Source organism: Saimiri boliviensis, chromosome 1 (assembly GCF_048565385.1).
Source record: "Saimiri boliviensis isolate mSaiBol1 chromosome 1, mSaiBol1.pri, whole genome shotgun sequence".
NCBI classification, from domain to species: domain Eukaryota; kingdom Metazoa; phylum Chordata; class Mammalia; order Primates; family Cebidae; genus Saimiri; species Saimiri boliviensis.
In genome coordinates, this window is record NC_133449.1 from 76,731,201 (window position 1) to 76,748,329 (window position 17,129).

At 37.0% G+C, this 17,129-nt stretch overlaps 1 protein-coding gene across 3 annotated transcripts in view; it reads left to right on the plus strand.

The window, feature by feature from the left end:
* Window positions 1–17,129, plus strand: part of USP34 (ubiquitin specific peptidase 34) — a 301,960-nt gene that overhangs the window by 228,666 nt on the left and 56,165 nt on the right. For all 3 annotated transcript variants that reach the window (XM_039476272.2, XM_074399446.1, XM_074399451.1), the window contains exons 49-53: window positions 5,053–5,225; window positions 7,820–7,973; window positions 9,025–9,103; window positions 12,287–12,340; window positions 12,449–12,544. In XM_039476272.2, the coding sequence (XP_039332206.1) occupies window positions 5,053–5,225; window positions 7,820–7,973; window positions 9,025–9,103; window positions 12,287–12,340; window positions 12,449–12,544 (556 nt within the window). The remainder of the gene's footprint in view (window positions 1–5,052; window positions 5,226–7,819; window positions 7,974–9,024; window positions 9,104–12,286; window positions 12,341–12,448; window positions 12,545–17,129) is intronic.

Sequence of the window (17,129 nt, forward strand, 5' to 3'; positions counted from 1 at the left end):
TTTTTCTAGATGAAGGAGATCTGAGCATGTTTGAAGGCAGAAAATAAAAAGCTATCATACAAATGAGACACTAAAATTAAGCTTAAGTGGAGGTTTTTCTATGTCATTTATTTGAAAGGGATGGTATTCATTTTTCTAATCTCAAAAAGTGTAGTAGTCGGACAAATCGTTAGGTGGACACAGTCAAATGAAAGCATAGCTGTGTAGGCAGTTACACGAAGAAGCCACTCTTACGTTAAGAGTTGTGTTAGGGTAAGAATTAGGAACATAGATAAAATGGAGTCAGTCAAAAGTTAACTACTGGCAGGCTGAGTGTGGTAGCTCATGCCTGTAATCCCAGCACTTTGGGAGGCTGAGGCGGGCGGATCACCAGGTCAGGAGTTCGAGACCAAGCTGGCTAACATGGTGAAACCCTGTCTCTACTAAAAATACAAAAAGTTAGCTGGGTGAGGTGGCACGCACCTGTAATCCCAGCTACTTGGGAGGCTGAGGTAGGAGAATTGCTTGAACCCAGGAGGCGGGGGTTGCAGTGAGCCAAGATCACACCACTGCACTCCAGCCTGGGTGACAGAGCAAGACTCTGTCACGCAAAAGAAACAAAAAGTTAGCTACTGTAGAAGAATATAATAAATGAGTCACTAAAAGATAGTCAAGGGTCTGAGTCAAATTTGGAGAATCTTTCTAATTGGAATGAATGTATTGAATAAATTTGTCATTATTATAATCCCCTTCTTTTGTCTGATAAGATTCTGCTGTTTTTCTGAAATACCTGTCATATCTGTCCCAGGTATTCAGTCACTTGTGCTCTTAACATACTTTAATATATCTGTACTAACGTAGTAAGTATTCAGCAGAAGTGGGCCAGTTGAGGAAGTGAACAAAGTGCTTCTTATCCTCAACAGGAGCAACATATTCTGCTCTGTCTTCAAACCTTTGGTTTTCTCAGTCTGTACATTCTACCCGAGTAATTTATCAACCACCATAATACCAATTTTACTGATATGCTACTGAGTCCCAAATCGTCTTAGTGAGAATGCTTTGCTGCACTGTACTGTCTTCCATCTTTCCGGATCTGTTCATCTCTTTTATCCATTGACACAATGCATGTTTTCACTCTACACCACAAGCTCATTAGTTATTCAGAATTGTTAGGATGAAGTTTACACTTTATTGTTATATACATTTGACTCTGTTAAACTTAATCATTTGCCAGTTTGCCAAATAATCTAAAATAGTGAATTTTGAACTTTTTATTTTTTCTACCTGTAACATCTTTCCTTCCTTGTTTCCCTAACTTCGTATTCGTTTTTTTATTTTTGACTGAGCTCTTGGTTTAAATAAATCCTCTTTTGATCCTTATGTGTAGTGAAAAATTATTCCCTAAAATTCATCTTTTTTAAAATCCAAGTTTGTGTATTTTTGTTTGTTTACATTGAACTTGGACTAGCAACATGTTATGGTATAAGATTTAGGTGACCAGTTGACTTGCTGCTGCTGCTGCTGCTGCTGCTTTTGTTGTTTTTGTTGTAGCAGTTGACACTTAATGGAATACTCTTTGCCGGGCAGTGTTTCAAAGGTAGTACAGGGGAGATAATCTCCATTTTCCAACCCAGCAATTAAGCTCAGAGAGATTAAGTAACTTTTGTAGGGTCATTCATCTAATAAGGGATTACAATCAGACTTCACAATTCTGGTTCACAAAAATAAGTATTTTGATTCCTATTATTTAGGGAAGAAAAGAAAACTCCGAACCAAAGACCTCCTTGGCTCTGGAGTATGGATGAGACTCCTCTTTATGCTTCCATAGCACTCTTTTGCATCTTCATTATGGCATTTACCACAGTCTACCGTAACATTTTATTTTTCATATCTCGATAAAAGTCTTTTCAGAATGGAAAAAGTTGTGTGTGTGTTTCATTTTTTTTTAAAACAAATTAAAATGTTAGATTTAACTGATTTATGTACAGAAAGATGAAACAAATGCACAGTCGCATATACATACTATATCAAACAAGCAGCCCTTCTAACAAGGATCTTGCAGAAAGAAAAAAATGTCCAAATGGGGAAGAGTCCTGGTTTCATCAAGAAGTTTTTATGACATTTGATTTTAAACCATATGTAAATAAAGTAATCTGAAGGATTTGGCAACGATTTTTTCATTTGCAGTTTTTTAAAGTAGACATAGATTTTCTTAGAATAAAGTTGGTATTTAGGAGCACACTAAAGTTGAGAACAAAGAATAGGAATAAATTCACAAATGCAGAGTGATGAACAGTAGAAAGATACTGAACAGCTAGCTGACTGACATCCAAAGTGATTACCTAATGATCAGAGGCTGAAGTCCTTATTCTGCAAAAGCAGGAATAGTCTATAAACAGTACAGCTGAGTTTTTGGTTATATCTTGGCTTCTATTTACTAAGAAAAATTAGCATAGTTATGTGTAATCTTTAGTAGACAACCTGCATTAAATTAAATTAAATAATATTTAATAGTGTGATATAAGGCCACAATATTTATTTTGAACAAACCCCTTAAAGTAGTGATTTTAATATCAGTAATGCTCATTCTTTTGAAATAAAGTTTTTTAACCTAATTAAGATTACAGATAATCTTTAAAATACTACATACCTCATGATTAGTATATTAAAATTATTTATACTCATATCTACTCTCCAGTGAAAATCTACCAAATTTTTACAGTAGATATTCATCAGTCTGACTTGCCTATTAATTGATCCCATAGTATAATTATAGATCAGTCTGATTTTAGGGTCTGTTCTTTGATTTTACTAAATTAGGAATGCAGCAGTTACAGAACAAATAAACACAAGTGATGCAGCCAGCCATACAAGGATCATAACAGCTCTTCAGTTAGCTACATGAAACTTCAAGTACAATCCCACTAATGAACAGCCAGATTGCAATTCCTCATCAAAAAGTGCTGGTGGAGGTTTCAGGCACCTTCCAATATACATCTCCAGTCAGTAAATGAGAGAGCAGCAGAGAAAGAAGAAAAACTTTCAGAAATTTTGCAGAGAATATGCCCCCTTTCTTCATGATGCTTGTGTTTCTCATGCTGAAGATGGTCGTGCACTTGGGTTGTTTAATCTGTAAATAGGAGAGAGTACCTTCCTTATAGGGTGTAAAAATTGTATGTGTTAACGCACAGCAAGCCCTTAGGGGAAGAACTCCTTGGGGGCAATATTTTCTGGTTACCTCAACCAATCCTATGTCCAATCTGAGTTTTTATTTTTAAGACGCTTTCAGCTTCTTTCCTTCTCTCAATATAACCTTCCTCAGACTGAGAGCTCTTCTTCTTTTTTTTTCTTTTAAATGGAGTCTCACTCTTACTGTCCGGGCTGGAGTGCAATGGTGCGATCTTGGCTTACGGCACCCTCTGCCTCCTGGGTTCAAGCAATTCTCCTGCCTCAGCCTCCCGAGTAGCTGGGATTACAGGCACCTGCCACCACACCCAGCTAATTTTTTGTATTTTTAGTAGAGACGGGATTCCACTGTGTTGGTCAGGCTGGTCTCGAACTCCTGATCTCAGGTGATCCACCCACTTTAGCCTCCCAAAGTGCTGGGATTACAGGCGTGAGCCACCGTGCCCAGCCTGTTTTTCTTTTTTCTTTTCTTTTTTTTTTTTCCCTTGAGACAGAGTCTTGCTGTGTCATCCAGGCTGGAGTGCAGTGGTGTGATCTCAGTCCACTGCAGCCTCAGCCACCCAAATAGTTGGGATTACAGGCATGCGTGTACCATACCTGGCTGATTTTTATATTTTAAATAGAAACGTGGTTTTGCGATGTTGGCCAGGATGGTCTTGAACTCCTCTTCTCAAGCAATCTGTCCACCTTAGCCTTCCAAAGTGCTGAGCTACCACACCTGGCCTGAGAGCTGTTTTTCTCTCCAAAGCTATGGCTGTTTTAGAAGCATGAGAGCTGTTTTCTCTCCCACACTATGGATACCTGTTTCAGAAGCTATCAGTATCCTGTCACAGTGAGAACTCTTGGAGATACTCTGTCCATACTCATGCTGGGCATCCAGCAGTACTTTTTCGATGTCACTGGTAGAAATAGAAACTGAGGTTGGAACACTGCTCCCATTCCTATTACTGTTAAAGTGTGTAATTCTACCCAGGAACCCTGCAAGCTCTCCTCCTGCATGGTAGGGGCTCTGTTGTGTGACATGGTGCTAGAGGGTGGCTGCCAGGCATTAGTCTGCCCATTAGTGGTGGGAGGTGAGAAAAGGGGGACCAGGAGTGCTGCTGCTTATGCTCAGGGACTGACTATATACTTTTAAGAAGAGTGTTATTTAGAATACTTCTCTACTCTCCCTTATCTGTGGCTTTGTTTTCTGCAGTTTCAGTTACCTGCACACAAGCATGTTCTGAAAATATTACATAGAAAATTTCAGAAATAATTCTTAAGTTTTAAACTGCACACTGGACTGAGTAGCAGAGGTGAAATCTGGCACAGTTCCCACCTGGGATGTAAATCATCACTTTGTCCAGCATGTCCATGGTGTATACACTACCTGTCCATTAGTCACTTAGTAGCTGCTTTGGTTACCTTTGCAATATGGCACTGCTTGTATTCAGGAAACCTTTATTTAACTTACTGCCACCAAAGTGCAAGAGTATTGATCATAACTGTTGGGCTATACCAGAGAGACACTGTAAAATGCCTTAAAGTTCTCAACTTAATATGAAAAGAAAAATCATACAATGAGGTTGCTAAAATCTATGGAATTACTGTATGTTCTTATAATTGTTCTATTTTCTTAATACTTGTTGTTAATCTCTTGCTGTGGTGCCTAATTCAGAAATTGAACTTTATCATAGGTATATCTGTTTAAGAGAAGCCATGGTGTATGTGGAGTTCAGTATTGTCCTCAGTTTCAGGCAGACACTAGGAGTCTCAGAAGGTATCCCCTGCAGATAAGGGCACTACTATACTTCTTAACTCGGAGTTAAAAATTGAAATAGATATTGCATAACAGAAATCAAAGTATTTGTGAAAAATAATCTTTATTTTTTTTTTCTTGTCTCTCAGGGCATGTTTTAAGAAACTGCCTCGCATTTTGAGTTTCAATACTATGAGGTATACGTTTAATATGGTCACGATGATGAAAGAAAAAGTGAATACACACTTTTCCTTCCCGTTACGTTTGGACATGACACCCTATACCGAAGATTTTCTTATGGGAAAGAGTGAAAGGAAAGAAGGTGATTTTTCCATTTCTTGCTCTTGTCTGTGATTATTGTCAGTCTCTTTAACAGGGTAGTCATGAAGGTGTCATCAACTACACAGTTAACAAAACTAAATTGAATCTTAGAAGGGAGAAGGTTAAGACACTATCATGCATTCAGTCAGATAACCAGTAAATATTTAGTACCTACTAAGACTATGTTCCTAGGCACACTTCTGTTTGCTAGCGACACAGTGACGAACAAGATAAGCACGGTTGTTGCTCTTGTGGAACTTAAATCTTGTGGGGTAAGTCTTTTTATGTTCTTTTCCGCCCCGCTCCCTGCCCTTAGACAAGATTCTGTCTCCCATGCTGGAGTACAGTGGCACAATCTTGGTTCACTCCATCTCCTGGGTTTAAGTAATTCTCATGCCTAAGCCTCCCAAGAAGCTGAGACCTTACACACCACCATGCCCAGCTAATTTTTGTGTGTTTAAGAGACAGGGTTTTGCCGCATTGGCCAGGCTTCTTATGAACTCCTGACCTCAGGTGATTGACTCGCCTCAGCCTCCCCAAGAGCTGGGATTACAGGCATAAGCCAGTGTGCCCAGCCTTTTGCTTTTTTATCCTTCTTTAGGAAGAAGTTCTGTTTTGCTTAAACTAAGGTTCTGGCAATGTATTATTTGTATAAAGAGTTCTGATTAAAATTTTAAAGGTTTGGAGAAGCCAGTTATGCTGTATGCTAAGTTTCAGGAAAGAGAACTGTGTTAATAATCTTTAACTCAGTGGCTAGCACTTAATGAGTATCCAATAAATGTTTTACCCTCATTCAGTGGGATATGAGAGGTATAAACAATGAATGCACACCGTTTTTTCAGGAGACATGCTGTCTCCTTGAAGAGAGGAGAGAAGATGGTAACTATAGCTGTAAAGAAATACAGAGTTAAGAGAGGGAATTAGTAAGGTTAGGCTTTGAGTATATTTATACCTTGTAGGAGGCCGGGTGCAATGGCTCACACCTGTAATCCTAGCACTTTGGAAGGCTAAGGTGGGCAGATCACCTGAGGTCAGGAGCTCAAGACCAGCCTGGCCAACATGGTGAAACCCCATTTCTACTAAAAATAGAAAAAAAATTATCTGGGTGTGGTAACTCATGCTATAATCCCAGCTACTCAGGAGGCCAAGACAGGAGAATCACTTGAACCTGGGAGGAGGAGGGTACAGTAAGCTGAGTTGCACCACTGCAGTCCAGCCTGGGCAACAAAGCAAGACTGTCTCAAAAAAATAAAAACTAGTTGTAGAACATGGCCCAGTAGAGATGACAGGCGAAGTTAACAAGTGGCCATAGTATATATACATCCTACTTTTTAGACCTATTATCAAACCATTTGAAAGATTAGGCAGGTAGTAACACAAGCCTTTAGTTGCAGCTACCGGGAGTCTGAGGTGGGAGGATCACTTGAGCCCAGGAGTCCAAGGCTGCAGTAAGCTATGATTATGCCAGTGCATTTCGCCTGGGTGGTAGAGCAAGACAACATCTATTTGAAAAAAAATTTTTTTCTTCTGGAAAAGTATAGCAAAACCTCCTCACAGCTATGCTTCATTATATTTCTTATAATGTTTCCACTTGTGAAGGTAGGAGAATTTATGCCAAGATAAAGGAATATGTCAGGCCACAAGTGATGCATTCAGATCCTGGCACTGCCTACAGAAGCAATGCCTACTCCTCAGCCACTGCTTTGATGCGTTGAGCCATATCTTCTCTTACTGACCTAATTATCTCTTCGTGTTCCAGCTCAGACTGTACCCTCAAGTCAACTAAATCTTGTCATTTCCTTATTTCATATTCTTTTTCCTTTCTATGTGGTAGTGGGAATACAGATCATAAATCATGCGTCTTCTTCAAACTTACTAGAGCATTCTATAATTTTTTTTCCTCTGTATCTTTTATTACCTTTAGATTTTAAATCTTTGGGAATAGGAAGTGTGCCTTTTTCTTTGTTTTGTTCCTGTCTACACAAGTCTCCTACAACATAATGTTTTTTATTAACTGATGTATATTTGGAAGCTGCCAGTAAATGCTTCATTTTCCCTTTTTTGGCCAACTGTTAAAACCATGTTTAAATCACTTAATATGAGACTAAAGGAAGTATTCTAATTTTTTTTTAGGTCTTAGTTTGCCTGCTCCTAATAAAGATTAAATAGAATGGAGCATTTTGTATTACCTATTTCAAAAGACTAGTCACATTAAACAAAAATATATATTTATACTTTATATTGAAGTTGTTTTATACTTTATATTGAAGTTGTCTATAATTATGCACTAACACATGGTGGTTTTTCTAGTGGTTCGTATAATATGTCCTTTAGGGTAGTAGGCTAAGGATGGTGAATGACTAGTAAATAGTTGTTTTGTACCTATTTAACAAAGTATTTGTGCCACTATTTCTGTAAATAAAGTTTATTATAAAAAGTGATTGTGAGTAACTTGTGACATTGTGAAAATTACTTTTATTGTATTAAAATGAGTTTAATAAAATGTTATTAATTGTAAAGCTTATTATAACAAGTGTTTCTAAGTAACTGTTGGGAAGTATTGAAAATACTTCCATTTTATGTAAATCATTTTAGGTTTTAAAGAAGACAATGATCATTCAAAAGACACAGAGAGCTATGAATATGACTTGATAGGAGTGACTGTTCACACAGGAACAGCAGATGGTGGACACTATTACAGCTTTATCAGAGATATAGTCAATCCCCATGCTTATAAAAACAATAAATGGTGAGTTTTAAATATTTCTTTAAATATTTTAAAACTTTTTTCCTTTAAGGTAAAAATTTATGGTAGTTTTCTGATATGTTTTCAGTGCTTAATTTTCTAAAAACTTTCTACAAAAGCTGGAAAAGAGGCAGACAAAATTTTTAAATGAAGTTAACTTTCAACAGACAGTATAAATCAATTCTTAAACATATGGATGTTTTACTTCTTGAGAATTTGAATTCTTTCCTCAGAAAAATGAACACACACACAGTTTTACAGACAACTTTTAAGAGATTTATAGGAGACATTTCAACTCGTACCTTCTCCATTCATTGAAGAGCTGTTTGTTGAATATCTTCTGCAGGGTAGCCTTATATGTGCCATCAGTGGTTTACCTGAATGCTCTATTTCACCTCCTATTGGCAGGACTACCCACACTTACTTTTTATCCTTTTATCAAGTTACTGGTTTGAAGTCATTGGAGCAGTCCCCAGTACCTGTTTTTTGGCCTTCAGATATTGTTAGGTAGGGTCTGGCCTGTAGGTACTATACGTGTGCTAGGCACTGTTCTAAGTGTTGGGGATATTGCTTTGAAGAAAATGTACAGTTGTTAATTGATTTTCAGTTAGCAGAATAGTTTCAGTTATTTTTCAGTCCTTCACCCATCATGTCCATGGTGCCTTATACTTTTTTTTTTTAATCTATTTGAATGTTTCCATAAATATATTTTGAATCATTTGATCATACATTTTGAAATGGTATCTTTGAAAGTTCTCACGTCTCTTAATTTTTCCTAGTAGCTTTACATGTTATATTTAAGCAAACTTTATTTCTTTTATGAATTCTTTTGTTAATCCTTGGTTATAAATGAATCTATCTGATTATATGGTGGTTATAAGTATGTTATAAAATTATATATCCGATTTCTAGTAGATTAGAATTGTAAAAATAAGAACTTAGAATTTACCTCATGAATTAATAATCTGACACTTGTAACATTTGTTATTCAAAAAATAGTAGACATAACATTCAGTATATGCATACTGGATTAATACTGTATGCTCTATTTTAGGTATCTTTTTAATGATGCTGAGGTAAAACCTTTTGATTCTGCTCAACTTGCATCTGAATGTTTTGGTGGAGAGATGACGGTAAGTTTTATTCAGATATTATAAATGGTTTGTGTCTTTCCAACTGCTTTGTCATAACATAAAATCCAATAGCAGAGTTGCTTAACTTTCTTTTACTTGCTATGATTAAATAAAAAATTTATTCAACTGCTATTTATTGGAAGTTTGGTATGTTCACAGAAATATTTTTAAAATGCTGTTTCTGCTTTTCACAACAGCCTGATTAAGAAGGTAAGACAAAAAGCTTAGTAGTTAGTATAGGAGTTGAATTACAGTGCATGAGAATAAGGATTGAGTAGTTTACTCACTGAATTCTGTGGGATTAGAGCAAAAGAAATTACTCTTTACTGACTGTGTCTGAAAAGTCTTTGACCAGGGAGAGGCTCTTAGTTTACTGTGGCTCAAAAGGCTAAGAGTGTCTTAGCTTACTGCCTGATTCACAATAAGTGAAAAAGAAATTAGCAAAATGTTTGGCAAGAAAGTTGGCTTGAGCTAAGAGCTAAGTTTTAAAGGATTGTTCTTCCAGTGCTTTTTATAACACCAGCAACCTGGTTAACACTCGTGATTAGAGAGCAAAAGGATATCTTCTCTGTGACATAATTGACAGTAGCCTTTTTTTTTTTCCACCCCAAGACGGAGTCTTTCTCTTTCGCCCAGACTGGAAAATTCAGCTGGGCGCAGTGGCTTACGCCGGTAATCCCAGCACTTTGGGAGGCCAAGGCAGGTGCATCATGAAGTCAGAAGATTGAGACCATCCTGGTCAACATGGTGAAACCTCATCTCTACCAATAATACTGTGGCGTGATCTCGACTTACTGCAACCTTCTCCTCCCAGGTTCCAGCTATCCTTGAGCCTCAGCCTTGAGAGTAGCTGGGATTACAGGTGCCTGCCACCACGCTCAGCCAATTTTTGTATTTTTAGTAGGGACAGGGTTTTACCATGTTGGCCAGCTGCTCTTGAACTCCTAAATGCAAGTGATCCACCCACCTCAGCCTCCCAAAGTCCTAAGATGACATACGGGTGTGAGCCACAGTGCCTGGGCAACAATAGACATTTAAAAAGACATTTAGGTTGGAGTATTACTGTAATAATTTCACTTCTCTATACACAGTTTATCCTAGTATCAATTTTCTGAGAAGTGTTTTAAAATATTCTCCTGATTCTCACAAGTCAAATATTAGTCATTTCTGTTTTCACAGATTATCCCAAATAAAGTTGTTTCTTGACTTAATAACCATATTTGTTATGAATTAACCATTTACATTCTGGATTTCATAGTTTGTCTTAACCAAAAATTGAGAAATGGTATACATTCTAGATTTTAATGAAGGACTTCCTTATTGCTTCTCGGTGCTCATCTATTCTGCTGAATGGAAAAAGAAAAGTAATACTTGCTAACAATTTGGAAATAGGTAGAATAGGGAAGTAAATATTTAGTTGCTACTGAAACCACCACTAAACCAGTTGCATCTGTGATGTTATTCCTAGAATGTTTCTTTTTTTTTTTTTTTTTTTTTTGAGATGGAATCTTGCTCTGTCTCCAGGCTAGAGTACAGAGTACAGTGACAGGATGTTGGCTCACTACAACCTCCAACTCCCTGGTTCCAGTGATTCTCCTGCCTCTGCTTCCCAGGTAGCTGGGATTACAGGCATGCACCACCATGCCCAGCTAATTTTTGTGTTTTTAGTAGAGATGAGGTTTCACCATGTTGGCCAGGATGGTCTCCATCTCCTGACCTCATAATGCACCTGCCCCGGCCTCCCAAAGTGCTAGGATTACAGGCATGAGCCACCACACCCCGCTGAATATTTCCTTTTTAAAAAGATTAAAGGAAGAAGAAAAGAAACTCTGCAAGGCTCTTCTATGAAAATGTAGTTTTTCAAATTGCAGATGCCCCTTTATTTTCTTTTATATATTTTATGGTAAAGTATCTTTAAAAAATATTTTGAATCTTTGTGTTTTAAAGTGTCTGCCTCTGTCTCCTCTGATTTCATTGCTGGTAATTCTGCTTGTCTACTTCCCTTGGCTTTTTACATTTTTCTGTCACAACACACCTGAAGCTCTCCAGGATTACCAGTAGAATCCTCATCTCTTTACTCAATAGGAAACAGCCTTTAATTTCTCAGAAGCCCAACCACTAAATTCTTGTCATATTTCACATATCCAGTTACCTCTCTGTGATCCTTTGTTCAGCCTTCTTTTGTCCTGTGATCTTTCTTTCTTACTCAAATTCTAGATCTTTACTGATTGCTTCTCATTATTTCATGTTCCCTTTTCTTTCTTTTGCATCATTTTTGTATATGTGTCATCTTTGGTTGACTCTTAACTTTTTCTTATACCACTTTTGCTGTCTCCCATGAGTTGCATTGCTTAAATTGTATTCTGACGAATCATTTCATCTGCATAAAGTTGACTTACAACTTTGAGGCTCAAAATGATGTTTGTGAAGGATTGATGGAGGTACATGTGAAGGATTGGTAGAGATACATACAATGAAATATTTTAATATGTTTTTCTAATTTATAATGTTGCTGAGAATGAACTGTTTAAATTCAGTTTGTATTTCCACTTATTTATCACATTTACCAAAATTAGGACAAGGCCAACTATTTCCTTGCCTCGCTGTCTTCATTTTTCTTTTGTTACAGTAAAATTTTCTCAGTCCTAACTTTATAGTATTCTCTATCTAAAAATAAATAGCTGAGTGCAGTGGCTCACACCTGTAATCCCAGCACCTGGGGAGGCCGAGGCAAGCTGATCACCTGAGGTCGGGAGTTCAAGACCAGCCTAACCAACATGGAGAAACCCCTACTAAAAATACAAAATGAGCCAGTTGTGGTGGCGCATGCCTGTAATCCCAACTACGCAGGAGGATGAGGCAGGAGAATGGCTTGAGGCGGGGAGGCAGAGGGTGTGGTGAGCCGAGATAGTGCCATTGCACTTCAGCCTGGGCAACAAGAGCGAAACTCTGTCTCAAAAAATAAATAATAACAAAACTAATAAGAACTACAAAGAGATGATATTTGGATATATTGGCCAAATCATGAAGTACATAGGATTTTTATGAATACAGTGTTGTTTGAAAACTATTTACAAAGTTACTGTTAAGTATAAAATAGCTGTTTATGAAATAATTTATATATAAACATAGCTGAGTATATCCATTTTTTCAAAGAAGTAAAACTTTTGTATTTTTAAACAGACCAAGACCTATGATTCTGTTACAGATAAATTTATGGATTTCTCTTTTGAAAAGGTAACCATTTCTTCATATATAGTTTTATATTGTTTTTTTCTTCTGCATTGTCTACTTTTAGAAAAATATTTTGTCAAATGAAAATATATTTTTTCTTGCCTCTTAAAGACGCACAGTGCATATATGCTGTTTTACAAACGCATGGAACCGGAGGAAGAAAATGGCAGAGAATACAAATTTGATGTTTCTTCAGAGTTACTAGAGGTATAAGTTAATTTCACTTGAGCAACATTTTAAAAATATGTTAAGTGTTTATACAAGGAATACTGTAGTGTAAGAACAGGCTATACAGGTTAAGATCTGTAATTTAGAGTAGATCTTAAGAGTGCTTACAAATAGTCTTGGTAATACTGATACAAGACAGGTAAATGAAAATGAATGAGATTAAATGGAGTAGAAAATATCACTAAAAGAGAATTGGCAAAAAGGCTGAAGGAATCAGAGTGACTTCATAATATGTGTGGTTAGTAATGTTTTGCTTCTTAGATTGGATGATGGGTTTGTGAGTGTTTCTTCTGTTGTGCTTCATGATACAGACACATGCCCTCAAGCATGCATTGTAATTGAAATGCATTTAAATGTATTTTACAGCCACAGTGGCTCTGGCCTGTAATCCCAGCACTTGTGGAGGTTGAGGCCTGAGGTTAGGAGTTGACCACCCTGGCCAACATGGCGAAATCCTGCCTCTACTAAAAATAAAAAAATTAGCTGGGCATGGTGGCAGACGCCTGTAATCTCGGCTACTCGATAAGCTGAGGCGAGAGAATCGCTTGAACCCGGGAGGTGGAGGTTACAGTGAGCTGGGATCACACCACTGCATTCCAGTTTGGGCAACAGAGCAAAACTCCATCTCAAAAAAAAAAAAAAAATGTATTTTACATATTAAGGAATGAAAACGTGTTCATTTGTAGTTATGAGGCTTTTTTTATTTCATAATGTAAGTAGTAGTAGTACATTGAGTATGTAAATCAGTATGTGTTATGTCAGTGTTAGAAATACGGTCAGCCAAAAGCACAAAGAAGTAAATCTTCTCCAGAAATGCACACCTGATTAAATTGCATGCATCCATCTAGACAGTTCAGCTTTGCTATCTGGAAAAGAAATATATATGTATTTTTTTGTGTGATACTGAGATCAAATCTTAAAACTGACTGGATACTGTTCCCAAATGCTTTTAACTAGTATCTTGACTGCACATGTGTTAATTGTAAAAAGGCAGGAATATTGTGTTTTTTCAATTCCTTGCATTGGATTTACCAGCTGAATTAGATGGTATTGATTATAAATGGCTTCATTAGATTTAAAGCTACTGAACTTACCTATTTCTATAAATAATGTATCTCAACCATCATCAAAACTACAATTAAATTGATTTTAATCATTCTTTTGTGCAAAGCTTTTTGCCCTCAAGATAATCAGACAAATTTAGACCTTGCTTTATATAAGTACCCAACAATATTTAATGACAATCAGCCTACTTGTGAAGTAAAATGAAATTTTAAATAAAACCTTTACAGTGATGACGTATTTTGTTTATTTACTGAGAAAATTGTTTTGCCCTTACAGAACTCCTTAAAAGTTCACAGTGACCCCAGAATGCTCCAAACATTATTTGAAAGCCAGTGATTTATATTGTGACAGAAGGGAATCCCAAACCTTTGCTTTTCCATGAGAAGAAAAAGACAGAACTAACTACAGGCATACCTTGGAGATACTGTAGGTTCAGTTCCAGACCACCACAGTAAAGCAAATGTCTCAGTAAAGCGAGTCACAAATTTTTTAGTTTTCACAGTGCATATAAAAGTTAGGTTTATACTCTAGTCTATGAAATATGCAAAAGTATGTAACAGCATTATGTCTAAAAAGTGTATGTACCTTAATGTAGAAATAGTTTATTGCTGAAAAATGGTAACAACCATCCGACCCTTCAGGGAGTCATAATCTTTTTTGGTGGAGGGTCTTGCCTCCATGTTGATGGCTGCCAACTAGGTTAGGGTGGTGGTTGCTGAAGGATGGGGTGGCTGTATCAATTTCTTAAAATAAGAAAACTGAAGTTTGCCACACAATCGAATCTTCATTTCATGAAAAGATTTCTCTGTACCCTATGATGGTATTTGGTAGCATTTTACCCATAATACAGCTTTTAAAATTGGAGTCAGTTCTCTCAAACTCTACCACTGCTTTTTGTTTGTTGTTTGTTTTTTGTTTTTTTTTTTCTTTTCTACCACTGCTTTATCAACTGAATTGATTCTAAATCCTTTCTTATCATTTTAATAAAGTTCACAACATCTTCACCTGGAGTAGATTCCATCTCAAGAATGGAGTTCTTTTTTTTGATATTCCATCTCGAAAGTGTTTTCTCAAGAAACCATTGTCTTATCCATAGGAAGCACCTCCTCATTTATTCAGATTTGATCATGAGATTGCAGTAATTCGTTCACTATAGGCTTTATTTCTGCCTCTTGTTATTTTACTGTATCTGCCATATCTGCAGTTACTTCCTCTACTTAAGTCTTGAACCCCTAAAAGTCAACCATGTAGATTGGAATCAGTTCTTTCAAAGCCCCGATAATGTTGATACTTTGACCACCTTTGATGAATCACAAATCTTCTTAATGGCATCTAGAATACTGAATCCTTGCAGGTTTTTGCCTTATTTTGTCCAGGTCTATCAGAGGTAGCATAATAACTATAGCCTCATGAAACTATTCCGTAATTAGACTTAAAAGTTGAAATTACTCCTTGATCTATGGGCAACAGAATGGATGTTATGTTAACAGTCATGAAAACAGCATTAATCTCCTGTACATCCTTGTTCCAGATCTTGGGTGACTACGTGCATTGTCAGTGAGCAACCATATCTTTTGCCTTGTTTGTTTTTTGGAGGGGTACTTTATTGAAGATGGACATGATTTTTTCCCCATCCAAATAAGCTCGGAACATGTTCACTCAGGTCTATTTTTGTTTCCCCCACTCCACCCTGCAAGTTATATTAGGTTTAAGGGGTGGGTTATGTGTGTAGGTTTGTTACATAGGTGAATTGCGTGGGTTTGGTATACAAATAATTTTGTCACCCAGGTAATCAGCATAATACTGAATAGGTAGTTTTTCAGTGTTCACTCTCCCCCTACCTGCCACCCTTAACTAGGTCGCAGTGTCTGTTCCCTTGTGTAAATGTGTAGTCAGTTTAGTTCCCAGTTATAGGTGAGAAGGTATTGGTTCTCACATGCAGTATTTTCTTCTCTGTTCCTATGTTAATTTGCTTAGGATAACGGCCTCCAGCTCCATCATCTTCGTTGCTGCAAAGGCTGTGATCTCATTTTTTATAGCTGTGTAGTATTCCATAGTGTGTATGTACCACATTTTCTTTATACGATCCACTGTTGATGGACATCTAGGTTGATTCCATGTCCTTGCTATTGTGAGTAGTGCTGCAGTGAACATATATGAGCATGTGTCTTTATGGTAGAACAATTTATATTCCTTTTGGTATATACCCAGTAATGAGATTGCTGGGTCAAATGGTCATTCTATTTTAACTTCTTTGAGAGATGGCCAGACTGCTTTCTGCAGTGACCAAACTAATTTACATTTTCACCAGCAGTATGTAAGCATTCCCTTTTCTTTTCTCTGCAGTCTTACCAGCATATGTCTTTCTGATTTTTTAATAATTGCCATTCTCACTGGTGTGAGATGATATCTCATTGTGGTTTTGATTTCCATTTCCTTAATGCTTAGTGATATTGAGCATTTTTGCATATGCTTGTTGACTGCTTGTCTTTTTATTTTTTTATTTTTATTTATTTTTTTTATTTTCTTTAACTTAATTGGGTTTGCACTTGAAGGAAGAGCTTGTATGTCTTTTGAGAAGTATAGCAGTAATACTGTGAAAGGAATATTTTCTTCTGAGCGGTAGGTCTCCACAGTGAGCTTAAAATATTCAGTAAACGATGCTAAAAAAAGGTAAGTTATTTTGTTCATTTGTAGAACACAAGCACAGTAGACTTCGCATAAATCTTAAGGACCCTAATATTTCGAGACCGGTAAGTGAGCATTGCCTTTAATTTAAAGTCGCCAGCTACGTTAGCCCCTACCAGTAGAGTTAGCCTGTCCTTTGAAGCCTTGAAGACTGACTTCTCCTCTCTAGCTGTGAAAGTCTTAGATAACATCTTCTTCCAGTTGAAAGCTGGAAAAAGCTTTCAACTGGAAAGTTTTGTCTACCTTGAAAATCTGGTGTTTAGTGTAGCCACCTTCATCAGTGATCTCAGCTAGATCTTCTGGATAACTTGCTGCAGTTTCCATGTTAGCACTTTCACCTTGCACTTTAATGTTACGGAGATGGCTTCTTTTCTTAACCCTCATGAACCAACCTCTGCTCGCTTCAAACTTTCTGTCTGTATCTTCCTCACCTCGCAGCCTTCATATAATTGAAGAGAGTTAGGAACTTGCTCTGGATTAGGCTTTGGCTTAAGGGAATATTATGACTGATTTGATCTTTTATCCACACCACTAAAACTTTCTCCACATAAGCAATAAGAATGTTCCTACCATTATTCTGTTCATTGGGGTAGCACTTTTATCTCCTTCAGGACTTCTTCCTTTGTATTCACAACTTGTTTAACTGGTATAGGAGGCCTAGTTTTAGACCCATTTCAACTTACTTATTTAAATTAAGGAAGCTTAATCATTCCTAGCATTTGATTTAAAGTGAAAGATGTGTGACTCCTCCTTTTACTAGGTAGAGAGGCTAGTAGGGTTGTTAATTGGCCTAATTCCAGCATTAGGGAGT